This window comes from Salvelinus alpinus, chromosome 27, assembly GCF_045679555.1.
Source record: "Salvelinus alpinus chromosome 27, SLU_Salpinus.1, whole genome shotgun sequence".
Taxonomy (NCBI): domain Eukaryota; kingdom Metazoa; phylum Chordata; class Actinopteri; order Salmoniformes; family Salmonidae; genus Salvelinus; species Salvelinus alpinus.
Window position 1 is genome coordinate 43,160,237 of NC_092112.1, and position 13,204 is coordinate 43,173,440.

The window sequence follows — 13,204 nt, forward strand, 5'->3', positions numbered from 1 at the left end:
CTGTAGACAGACTGAGACAGAATCTCTTATTATGGGAAGTCATGTAAAAAACTATAAAGGAGGAATCCACACAAATGATATTCCCTGAAAAGCAGTTATGATCAGATCTGCTGGGGTATGGAACATTACAGTGTGGATGAACAAGGGAGAGAGAGAGAGAGAGAGAGAGAGAGGGAAACAGGGATAGACACTGTAGGTAGAGTAAGTGAGTGGTAGAGCTAGATAATAAGCTAGTCTTACCCGTCCAGAAGGGAGGTTGCAGTTCTCCAGAGCTGTCTCCACTCGTTTCCTGTCTGCCGAGAACATCCTGAAGATACTGATGAGACAGCCCAGAACCGTTACCTCGTCATCTCACACACCACAGACCCATTCACACAGCATCACACATCACACCCACGTGATCACAACATCAACACGGGAGAACCTTTCATATAGCCTCACACACTTTGGAGAGGCGTTAATAGATCATACACGTAGGCAAGCTTTCATACCACTTTATAGATAACCTTTCATAACCATCCATGCAGTGCCTTCAGAAAGTATTCACACACCTTGGACTTATTCCACATTATGTTTTGTTACAGCCTGAATTTAAAATGGATAAAAATTGCGATTCATTTTGGTCACTGGCCTACACACAATACCCCATAATGTCAAAGTGTAATTATGTTTTTCGAAAAAAAGTTCAGATTTATGTTAAGAAAAATGTTAAGAAAATCAAACAAGTAAAAAAGTATTAAACCCCTTTGTTATGTTAAGTCTAAATAAGTTCAGGAGTAAACATTTGCTTAACAATAGGTCTGTTGCATGGACTCACCCTGTGTGCAATAATAGTGTTTAACATGGTTTTTTGAATGGCGACCTCATCTCTGTACCCCACACATACAATTATCTGTGAGGTCCCTTTGTCGCGCAGTGAATTTCAACCACTGATTCAACCACAAAGACCAGGTTTCCAATTCCTCGCAAAGAAGGGCACCTATTGGTAGATGGGTAAAAATAAAATGTAATATCCCTTTGTGCATGGTATACATACATACACGATACAGGTGTCCTTCCTAACTTAGTTGCCAGAGAGGAAGGAACCGCTCAGGGATTTCACCATGAGGACAATGGGGACTTTAAAACAGGTACAGAGTTTAATGGCTGTGATAAGAGAAAACTGAGGATGGATCAACAACATTGTAGTTACTCCACAATACTAACCTAAATGACAGAGTGAAAAGAAGGAAGCCTGTACAGAATACAAATATTCCAAAACATGTATCCTGTTTGCAATAAGGCACTAAAGTAAAACTTCAAAAAATGTGGCAAAGAAATTATCTTTATGTCCCGAATACAAAGTGTTATGTTTGGAGCAAATCCAACACAACACATCACTGAGTACAAGCATGGTGGTGGCTGCATCATGTTATGGGTATGCTTGTCATCAGCAAGGACTAGGGAGTTTTTAAAATTAAAATAAATATAATAGAGCTAAGCACAGGCAAAATCCTAGAGTAAAACCTGGTTCAGTCTGCTTTCCAACAGACACTGGGAGACAAATTCATCTTTCAGCAGGACAATAATCTAAAACACAAGACCAAATATACACTGGAGTTGCTTACCAAGACGACATTGGATGTTCCTTCGTGGCCTAGTTACAGTTTTGACTTAAATCAGCTTGAAATCTATGTCAAGACTTGAAAATGGCTGTTTAGCAATGATCAACAACCAACTTGACAGAGCTTGAAAAATACAAATAAAAGAATAATGTGCAAATATTGTACAATCCAGGTGTGCAAAGTTCTTAAGATACTTACCCAGAAAGACTCACAGCTGTAATCGCTGACAAAGGTGAGTCTAACATGTTTTGACCAAGGGGTCTGAATACTTATGTAAATGAGATATTTCTGTATTTCATTTTCAATAAATTAGCAAAAATGTCTAAAAACACGTTTTCACATTATGTGGCCTTGTGTGTAGATGGGTGGGGGAACCAATTATTGAATCCATTTTGAATTGAGGCTGTAACACAATAAAATGTGGAATGAGTCAAGGGGTATCCATTCAAATAACTTATTTCCTGGGAGGAAACTTCCTGTGTGGTGACGAATGGTACATACCAGAAACAAAACAACATTGAACACAAAAACATGTAGGCTACAATATATCGGATTAGAAGCAGTCCACGCAATCACAGGGTAAATAGACATATATATATGAATACAAATAGGGACCTCAAGAGTTAATGCGTTTGATGGATGTTGTCTAGAAGTTGCTCTCGTAGATTTGAACGGGAGAGCTCTATACCTGCACTCGGAGGGTAGGGGGCTGTACTGCTCAATCAGTGTGTACAGTATGTTATGTCAAATGCTATTTGTTTCCTTTTCTTCCTCACTCGATTTTTTTGTAAATGTCACTGGGGGGTTCCTGGCTTTTCTCCGATGACCTTCCCACTGATTCTTATTACCCTGTTCAGTGGGTTCTGACTTGTGTTCCCTAGCGCACCAAACCACCCCACAATACTAAAGGCTAAGATGGATTGCATAAAGCATTTATAAAATGCTCGGAGGACTTGTTATTGTACATTGAACTCAATTGACATTTTGAGGAATGTGCTCAGTTTCTCTTTGGAATGAGAGGTTGTCGTCAATAATGCTTCCAAAGCTATTTGTAGTCCTCCACTCGCAATACGATCTGTCTGTTAATCTCCAGCACTGGGATGCTTACAGTAGGTTGGTCTATTCTGAAATCAATGGCCAGGTCTTTGGTTTTGATTGCATTGACCCCAGGTAGTTCTGGCTAAACCACATTGAAAATCTGTCAATTTCCGCCTAGAGGCGCCCTTCTGAGTTGCCTGCTGTTGCCCAGAGAATCCGATGCGGAATGACATTCATGTTCTGGAGCTTATGACCCATTAAGCGAGGCTGGACTGTATTAAAGTCACTAGAGACATCCACAAATACCATCTGGACCTATGTCCTGGGCTTCTCCAGGTGGGTGTGGGCACAGTGCAGTAGAGACAGGAGTGCATCATCGACCGCATCAATCATGTGCCACTCGTAGGCAAACTGGAGTGGCTCTGTGTAAGAGTATACCTCCTTTTGTAGCTGGGGGAGAATCAGCCTTTCAAAGCCCTTCATCACTAAAGATGTTAAAGCTAAAAAAGTAGGTAGTCATTGTTGCAGGAGGGGTTGCTCTTTTAGGTACTGGGCATATGATGGATGAGGTCCATATGGCTGGGATGGAGTGTTTTGCCTGAGAGCAGTTGAAAAGGTCACAGAAAACACCTGCCAGTTGCTTATGGGAAACCTTCAGTAGGCGACCACTAATGGTGTCTAGCCCAGGTGCTTTCTTTTGATTGGTCCTTTTAAATGCGGCTTCCACATCTGTTGGTTGCAGCTCAACATTTGCTAGAGTGTGCGACATGTGCGATAGGTCAGAGGTCACCTCCTCTCTTTCAGTTGGTCAATTCTACCACCAAAACATTTTTTTTATTTGGAGCAGGGTGTTGTTAAGCCCTGCTAGTGTTTTCACACACCCCTCCAAGCATCTCTGGGTTTAGCCTCCTGAGAGAGCCTTCTCCTTGTACATCCTCTTGGCCTGTTCCATATACTTATTTCACTTGGATTTCATTCGTTTACCCTCAACCTTGTTGCTATAGCGATAAATGTTGCTTTCAGATCCTTTGTACACCGAGTGTACAAAACACCAGGTGAGTCCAGCTGAAAGCTACGATCCTTTATTGATGTCCCCTGTTAAATCCACTTTAATCAGTGTAGATGAAGGGGAGGAGACAGGTTAAAAAAATATTTTTTATCTTTGAGACAATTGAGTTATGGACTGTGTATATGTGCCATTCAGAAGGTGAATGGGCAAGACAAAATATTGAAGTGCCTTTGACCGGGGTGTAGAGGCCATGTCCCAACGAATTGAGGCTGTTCTGAGGGCAAACGGGGGTGCAACTCAATATTAGGAAGGTGTGGGAACCATCCATATAACATCATACACCACCGAACCATCCATATAACATCATACACCACAGAACCATCCATATAACATCATTCACCACAGAACCATCCATATAACATCATACACCACAGAACCATCCATATAACATCATACACCACAGAACCATCCATATAACATCATACACCACCGAACCATCCATATAACATCATACACCACAGAACCATCCATATAACATCATACACCACAGAACCATCCATATAACATCATACACCACAGAACCATCCATATAACATCATACACCACAGAACCATCCATATAACATCATACACCACAGAACCATCCATATAACACCATACACCACAGAACCATCCATATAACATCATACACCACAGAACCATCCATATAACATCATACACCACAGAACCATCCATATAACATCATACACCACAGAACCATCCATATAACATCATACACCACAGAACCATCCATATAACATCATACACCACAGAACCATCCATATAACATCATACACCAGAGAACCATCCATATAACATCATACACCACAGAACCATCCATATAACATCATACACCAGAGAACCATCCATATAACATCATACACCAGAGAACCAGCCATATAACATCATACACCACAGAACCATCCATATAACATCATACACCAGAGAACCATCCATATAACATCATACACCACAGAACCATCCATATAACATCATACACCACAGAACCATCCATATAACATCATACACCAGAGAACCATCCATATAACATCATACACCACAGAACCATCCATATAACATCATACACCACAGAACCATCCATATAACATCATACACCACAGAACCATCCATTTAACATCATTCACCACAGAACCATCCATATAACACCATACACCACAGAACCATCCATATAACATCATACACCACAGAACCATCCATTTAACATCATACACCACAGAACCATCCATATAACATCATACACCACAGAACCATCCATTTAACATCATACACCACAGAACCATCCATATAACACCATACACCACCGAACCATCCATATAACACCATTCACCACAGAACCATCCATATAACACCATACACCACAGAACCATCCATATAACATCATACACCACAGAACCATCCATATAACATCATACACCACCGAACCATCCATATAACATCATACACCACAGAACCATCCATATAACACCATACACCACCGAACCATCCATATAACATCATACACCACAGAACCATCCATATAACATCATACACCACCGAACCATCCATATAACATCATACACCACAGAACCATCATACCCCAAGAGACAAAGACATCCATTCACTATTTATTATACAGGGAGAGCTTTGTTTCATACTTCCTGTTATACTTCCTTCTAACAGTATGTAGAGTAAATATTACATGTTAATGTTTGACTTTCCTCCTCTTTAATCTCTGTGTGGAGAGTTGTGGCAGTGATCCATAAATAAGGCACATAAAGCTTTATTAGGACAGTCAAGCTGACATACGGCTGCACTGTGCACAACCATGAAGCGAATAACCTAACGTGTTAGCTGAAAGATGTCTCTCTGCTCCTCTCTCTCTGTTCAGTACCTCTCCCTACTTCTCTCCTCTGTCTCTCTGTTGACACCCAGTGTTTGCCATTATAGTTCCGAGTGAGGTTATGGCGGGGGCTTAACACTGCTTTTCTAAAAGCTGCACTCCTCTGTTAGAGAATAGTCTGGTTCATCATCACTCATGTACTTCAGAGTTGGAATCACGCAGGGACGCATGCACGCACACACGCGCACACACACACAATGATCTTGACTGATAGAGGGTGTTTGAGGTATGGGGGCGAGGGAGTGGGATGAGTGTGGAGGGCTCTCCTGATTAATGGCTGTCTGTCTGGGGTGATGGTGCTCAGATTTCCCTGCCGACTACCGTCTCCGCTCAGACTGAGCAGACAGACAGACAGACAGAGAGCTACTCTCCAGCGGAGGCGTATGGACGGAGAGAGAGACAGAAGAGTGGGAGGAGAAAGGGATGGAGAACGGGATGGAGGTATAGGAGAGGATATGAGAGAGAGATGGAGGGAGTGGAGAGGAAAGATAGATGGACAGAAGAGGATGAGAGATGGAGGGAGCACTCCACCAATCTCCATTAAGACACAGCTGGGACAGACAGACAGACAGACAGACAGACAGACAGACAGACAGACAGACAGACAGACAGACAGACAGACAGACAGAAGGATAAAGGAGACGATAGATAGAAATGACAAGGGAGAAAGAGCTACATAGAGGGGAGGAGAGAGACAAAAAGAGGAGAGGGATAAAGGGCGCAATGCAGAAAGGGAGCGAGGGTTAGGGGAGAAATTAAAAAGAGAGATGGAGAGAAGGTTGACCTTTCTCCTCCTCAAATCTTCAGCGTTCGAGAGAGACAGAAAGAGAGAGAGAGAGAGAAAGACAGAGAGGGTAAGTGGGAGAGAGAGAGACTTACTTCTTGACGGGGATGCATCCCTCTGAGCTGAGCTGTAGCTTCAGCCGTGTGTATCTGTAGGATAGGGGACACGGCAGAGTTACAGTATCTGTAAATGTGTGCCTACTGCAGACTGTGCAATGTGATCATGTCTACATCTGTGTGTGCATACCGGTGAGTGATTATGCACCAAATGGTAACCCATAGCACGTGTTGGGTGATGCTCTAACTGTGAGAAATTACATACACAGGGCGTCAGAGAGAGAGAGAGAGAGAGGGTATGTGTGTGTGTGAGTGAGTGAGTGTGTGTATAGAACACAGTGAGTGATTGCATATGTCCGTGTGTTTACATTTCACCGCGCTGCAGCACCCCACTAATCAGAGGAAGTGATGCGTTGGCAATGTAGCCAGTCACAGATCTCTGGGTGCTATATATAGCCTGGACACACACACACACACACACACACACACACACACACACACACACACACACACACACACACACACACACACACACACACACACACACACACACACACACACACACACACACACACACACACACACACACACACACACACACACACACACACACACACACTACACTAGGCAGGGTGTAACAGGAGTAGGCATTTTAGCCTGGACACTAAGTGGCTCTTGTTAATAATTAATGGTCATTATAGTGTCCACCTCTCGGTGGCTCCAGGGCCAGATGACAGCTAGGACCAAAGTCAGGCCACTAATGGTTAACAGAGCCTAACAACCACCTAACAACCACCTAACAACCAACCTTTTATCTTGTATACCTGGTCTTTCATTCCGGCTTCACTTTTAGAGACGGAGGAAAATGACAAGCCCACCTGAGATGGCCGGCTGTAGCTCTAACTCTGAACCTCTTTAGAATGAGTTAAGGTCTTGATGAATCAGGTGTGTTGGTACTGGGCAGGAACTAAAGCCTGCACATCCTGTTGGTCCCTAGGACTGAAGAACGCTGTTTTAGCCTGTGCCAGATTTGTATTTGATCGATAAGGCAAAGCTAATTTCACTGCAGGAGTACTGTTATGTGTTTTCCAGTAACAGCCAGACCATTCTGCAGATGTTGCCGAGAGGGGCTTACGTCAGAGTTTACCAGGAACGGCTCCTGCTGAGGAGCTCGGTCCGACAAAAAGAACGAATGTTGCATCAGACATTCATTTGACATTCATTAGTCTCCATTCAAACTGTGGTACAGAAAGTGGACTGTCTGGGTTTATTTAGTGTGTGTCTGTCAGTGTGTGTGTGTGTGTGTGTGTGTGTGTGTGTGTGTGTGTGTGTGTGTGTGTGTGTGTGTGTGTGTGTGTGTGTGTGTGTGTGTGTGTGTGTGTGTGTGTGTGTGTGTGTGTGTGTGTGTGTGTCTTGACATCAGTGCGTGAGTGTGTGAATCCATAGTTTAGTACATAATAACATATAGCATAACATCTTAGTTCCATATCAATATGGATATCATTATCATTATTTTGTACTCCTTGATTACCAAGTCTAATTGGTATTTAAAAACAAGGCTATTACTGGGGAAAGAAGGAAACAGAGCGAGAGAGAGAGAAAGAGAGAGACCTTGTTACAGGGGCTGAGTCACTGGCTTACTAGTGCTCTTCAATGCTGTCCCTCCTAGAGGTGCGTCACGTCGTGCCAGGCTTTTTTTGCTCTATACTCGACTTGAGTGGGTTGAGTCACTGACGTGATCCTCCTGTCCGGTTTTGCGCCCCCTCGGGCTTGTGTGGTGGAGGAGATCTTGGTGGGCTATACTCAGCCTTGTCTCAGGGTAGTAAGTTGGTGGTCTGTTGATATCCCTTTAGTGGTGTGGTTATTTCCTGCTTGGTTGGCCCTGTCCGGGGGTATCGTTGGACAGGGCCACAGTGTCCTCCAACCCCCCCACTGTCTCAGCCTCCAGTATCTATGCTGCAATAGTCTATGTGCCGGGGGCAAGCGTCAGTCTGTTATATCTGGTGTAATTCTCCAGTCTGTTGTCCTGTGTGAATTTAAGCATGCTTCCTCTAATTCTTTCTCTCTCCCTCCCCTCCCGGAGGACCTGAGCCATAGGCCATGCCTCAGGCGTACCTGGCCTGATGAATCCGGGCTGTCCCCAGTCCACCTGGTTGTGCTGCTGCTCCAGTTTCAACTGTTCTGCCTGCGGCTATGGAACACTGACCTATTCACCGGACGTGCTACCTTGTCCCGGACCTGCTGTTTTCGACTCTACCCCTCTCTCTCTCTCTCTAGTACACCTGCTGTCTCGACCTCTGAATGCTCGGCTATGAAAAGCCAACTGACATTTACTCCTGAGGTGCTGACCTGTTGCACCCTCTACAACCACTGTGATTATTATTTGACCCTGCTGGTCACCTATGAACGTTTGAACATGTTGAAGAACAATCTGGCCTTAATGGCTATGTAATCTTTTAATCTCCACCAGGCACAGCCAGAAGATGACTGGCCACCCTTCAGAGCCTGGTTCCTCTCTAGGTTTCATCCTAGGTTCCTGCCATTCTAGGGAGTTTTTCCTAACCACCGTGCTTCTTCACCTGCATTGCTTGCTGTTTGGGGTTTTAGGCTGAGTTTCTGTACAGCAGTTTGTGACATCTGCTGATGTAAAAGGGCTTTATAAATACATTTGACTGAGAGGCAGAGAGAGAGAGAGAGAGAGAGAGAGAGAGAGAGAGGGGGAGTGCAAGTGTGTGTCTGTGAGTGTGTGTGTCTTTGCGCAAGTATCTGTGTGTGTGTATGCGTTTGCATGTGTGTGTGTGTGCGCGCATTCACCCCATCTCTCGCTCTCTCTCTGACCCCCTCTTGCTCTCTCTCTGCCCCCCCCCCCCCCCCCTCTCTCTCTGCGAGTAGTGTGAAGCGGTGTGAAGCGCCCTGCAGACCTGATGGGTGTGAACTGCTGCTTTCCAGTGTGTGATGCGTGATGTGTCCAGGGACTTACGCTTTCTCCAGGCATGCTTCTCTGGACATGTTCTGGGCCAGTAGGTTAGACGCCAGGCCAAACAACTCTTCAGCCCACTCCTGCACCGGAAGAACACACACACACACACACACTCCGTCAGAAGGAAGAAACACAGTCACCAGGATCGATTGGAGGTGCAGACTTGCCACCCACACACCAGACCTTAAAATTATACACTGGAGGAATGACGGGTTCAGTGTAAGTCTAACAAGCTTAACTAACTCACACTTCGTGGACTGAAATAGGTTAGTTATTCATTAATTAGTTATAAGCACTTTGGCCAACCTCCTAAGAGACGTTAACTGATGTTGACATCAACTAAATCAAATAAACCTTTAATAAAGCCTTTATTCATGTTTGATAAAGCCCTATTTGTGATGAATAAAGTCCTTATTCATGTTTAATAAAACCCTATTCATGTTTAATAAATCCCTATTCATGATTAATAAAGTCCTTATTGATGTTTATTAAAGCCCTATTCATGTTTAATAAAGCCCTATTCATGATTAATAAAGGCATTATTCGTGTGTACCAAAGCCCTTATTCATGTGTACTAAAGCCCTATTCCTCTGTAATAAGTGGATTATTCATGTTTACTTACCTTTGCGATCTCCTCCTGGAAGGCCATGAAGTTGAGGTATGTGATGTTGACCATGTCTGGTCCGCTCACCACCGTCAGCATCCTGTTCTCCATCTTCCCCACCAGGGTGCTCACGTCCAGCAGCTCTCTTAGCTTCATGTCCTACACAGACCACACAACAGATGAGTAACATGTCAATAACACAGTAACTCTAGCCTTAACCCTTCTTCGTTGGCAACCCAACATTATGAGCTCACGCAGATTTGCATACTACACACTCAGAGGAAACACCTTTAAATTCATTTTCAACACATATGTACACTTTTAAACCTTCACGAAAGCGTGTCATTAATAACACAGCCACTGCAGCTCTAGCACCTTCCCAGAATTACCCCCCACTGTGTCTGACAGTGTGACTTTAGCCTAGCGGTTAGAGCGTTGGGCCACTAACCGAAAGGTCGCTGGTTTGAATACCTGAGCCGACAAGAATAAAAATCCGTTGACGTGTCCTTGAGCAAGGCACTTAACCCTCATTTGCTCCAGGTGCCGTACTACTATGGCGGACCCTGTAAAACACCACATTTCACTGCACCCATCCAGTGTTCGTGAAAATGAAACATATTTTTTTGTAGTCGCTGCTGGAAGCCCAAACTCAGGAAGTAGCAGGAAGAGATGACTCCCACCGTCTGGTACTGTGGCAATGACAACAACAGCCCAATCAACCAATCAGATCACGATTTTGACTTCCTGAGAATGTAACTGATCAGTGAGAGATATGACTTCGGGAGTAGAACATGAAGAGTGGCAACCCGTCATCATCAGCCCAATGGGACCTGCATGGTTCAGCATATTCTCTTAACATCAGCTAAGATGTCACACACACACACACACACACACACACACACACACACACACACACACACACACACACACACACACACACACACACACACACACACACACACACACACACACACACACACGCAGTGACTCACATATATGCGCACACGCACACACACACACACACACACACACACACACACACACACACACACACACACACACACACACACACACACACACACACACACACACACACACACGCAGTGACTCACATATATGCGCACACGCACACACACACGCGCACGCACACACACACCAAGCATGACATTACCTGGGGCACGCTTTTAATTTTTTTTAATTTAACCTTTATTTAACCAGGTAGGCAAGTTGAGAACAAGTTCTCATTTACAACTGTGACCTGGCCAAGATAAAGCAAAGCAGTTCGACACGTATAACAACACAGAGTTACACATGGAATAAACAAACATACAGTCAATAATACAGTAGAAAAAAGTCTATATACAGTGTGTGCAAATGAGGTAAGATAAGGGAGGTAAGGCAATAATTAGGCCATGGTGGCGAAGTAATTACAATATAGCAATTAAACACTGGAATGGTAGATGTGCAGAAGATGAATGTGCAAGTAGAGATACTGGGGTGCAAAGGAACAAGATAAATAAATAAATACAGTATGGGGATGAGGTAGTTGGATGGGCTATTTACAGATGGGCTATGTACAAGCGCAGTGATCTGTGAGCTGCTCTGACAGCTGGTGCTTAAAGCTAGTGAGGGAGATATGAGTCTCCAGCTTCAGTGATTTTTGCAGTACGTTCCAGTCATTGCCAGCAGAAAACTGGAAGGAAAGGCGACCAAAGGAGGAATTGGCTTTGGGGGTGACCAGTGAGATATACCGTGCTATAGGGTGCTGCTATAGTGACCAGTGAGCTCAGATAAGGCGGGGCTTTACCTAGCAAAGACTTGTAGATGACCTGGAGCCAGTGGGTTTTGCGACGAGTATGAAGCGAGGGCCAGCCAATGAGAGTGTACAGGTCGCAGTGGTGGGTAGTATATGGGGCTTTGGTGACAAAACAGATGGCACTGTGATAGACTGCATCCAATTTGTTGAGTAGAGTGTTGGAGGCTATTTTGTAAAAGACATCGCCGAAGTCGAGGATCGGTAGGATGGTCAGTTTTACGAGGGTATGTTTGGCAGCATGAGTGAAGGATGCTTTGTTGCGAAATAGGAAGCCGATTCTATATTTAATTTTGGATTGGAGATGCTTAATGTGAATCTGGTAGGAGAGTTTACAGTCTAGCCAGACACCTAGGTATTTGTAGTTGTCCACATATTCTAAGTCAGAACCGTCCAGAGTAGTGATCCTGGATGGGCGGGCAGGTGCGGGCAACGATCGGTTGAAGAGCATGCATTTAGTTTTACTTGCATTTAAGAGCAGTTGGAGGCCACGGAAGGAGAGTTGAATGGCATTGAAGCTCGTCTGGAGGTTAGTTAACACAGTGTCCAAAGAAGGGCCAGAAGTATACCAAATGGTGTCGTCTGCGTAGAGGTGGATCAGAGAATCACCAGCAGCAAGAGCGACATCATTGATGTATACAGAGAAGAGAGTCGGCTCGAGAACTGAACCCTGTGGCATCCCCATAGAGACTGCCAGAGGTCTGGACACCAGGCCCTCCGCTTCATGAATGATCATCATTAATGTCTAAGTAATGAACGGACAGTATGTCGTTATGAATGGCTGCAGGTGGTAAATGCATGGCGTTTATGATGTTGCCTGTGGATTCACCGGGGCATTGCAATGTGTCTGTACAGCATCCGAGGTGGTTGGGTAAAGTAGGCCGGCGGGATGCGTATGTAACTTATATAACTATAACTATGCTTGCCTGAGACCATGACACTTGTATTACCTCATAAAAGTTATTCCTAGGCTTTAGCTCGGTTGGATAACACAGTCTTGGGGCATGCAAAAGACTGGGTTCAATACCCAGTTTATCACACTGGTTATTGACGGCATAATAGTGAGGGCCTGAACTGAGAGATGTCTGTCTGTTGCAGTGTAAATACACATTATAAACCATATATCCCTATGGAAACATACACACACAACCACTCATCTTAAATGCAAACCATGCTAAAGCACAGAGCAACTAGGCACTGCCTCCGAGGCACCAGAAATGAATAACAATGATATTTTCTCTCCCATTCATCTGACATCAGGGCAGAATACAAAGTGGTTCAGCTAGGTCAATTAACACCAACAAAAAGAGTCTGTAAAAGATTTTTTGCAGCGGAAGCAAATGAGTTCCCCACTAATTTGCCCAATCAAACAAAGAGC

General features: G+C 44.3%; 1 protein-coding gene and 1 long non-coding RNA gene across 4 annotated transcripts in view; one reads left to right on the top strand and one right to left on the bottom strand.

Moving 5' to 3' along the window:
- LOC139556635 (uncharacterized) overlaps positions 1-9,420 on the top strand; it is a 12,586-nt gene extending 3,166 nt beyond the window's left edge. The window contains exon 3 of the long non-coding RNA XR_011671155.1: positions 9,322-9,420. This is a non-coding gene — a long non-coding RNA (uncharacterized lncRNA). The remainder of the gene's footprint in view (positions 1-9,321) is intronic.
- LOC139556634 (1-phosphatidylinositol 4,5-bisphosphate phosphodiesterase beta-1-like) overlaps positions 1-13,204 on the bottom strand; it is a 242,006-nt gene that overhangs the window by 90,219 nt on the left and 138,583 nt on the right. For all 3 annotated transcript variants that reach the window (XR_011671154.1, XM_071370833.1, XM_071370834.1), the window contains exons 4-7: positions 10,032-10,172; positions 9,410-9,489; positions 6,469-6,522; positions 241-316 (exon numbers count right to left, since the gene is read on the bottom strand). Coding sequence is in view for 2 of the 3 variants with exons in the window: in XM_071370833.1 (XP_071226934.1) it covers positions 241-316; positions 6,469-6,522; positions 9,410-9,489; positions 10,032-10,172 (351 nt within the window). In the remaining variant the exon portion in view is untranslated. The remainder of the gene's footprint in view (positions 1-240; positions 317-6,468; positions 6,523-9,409; positions 9,490-10,031; positions 10,173-13,204) is intronic.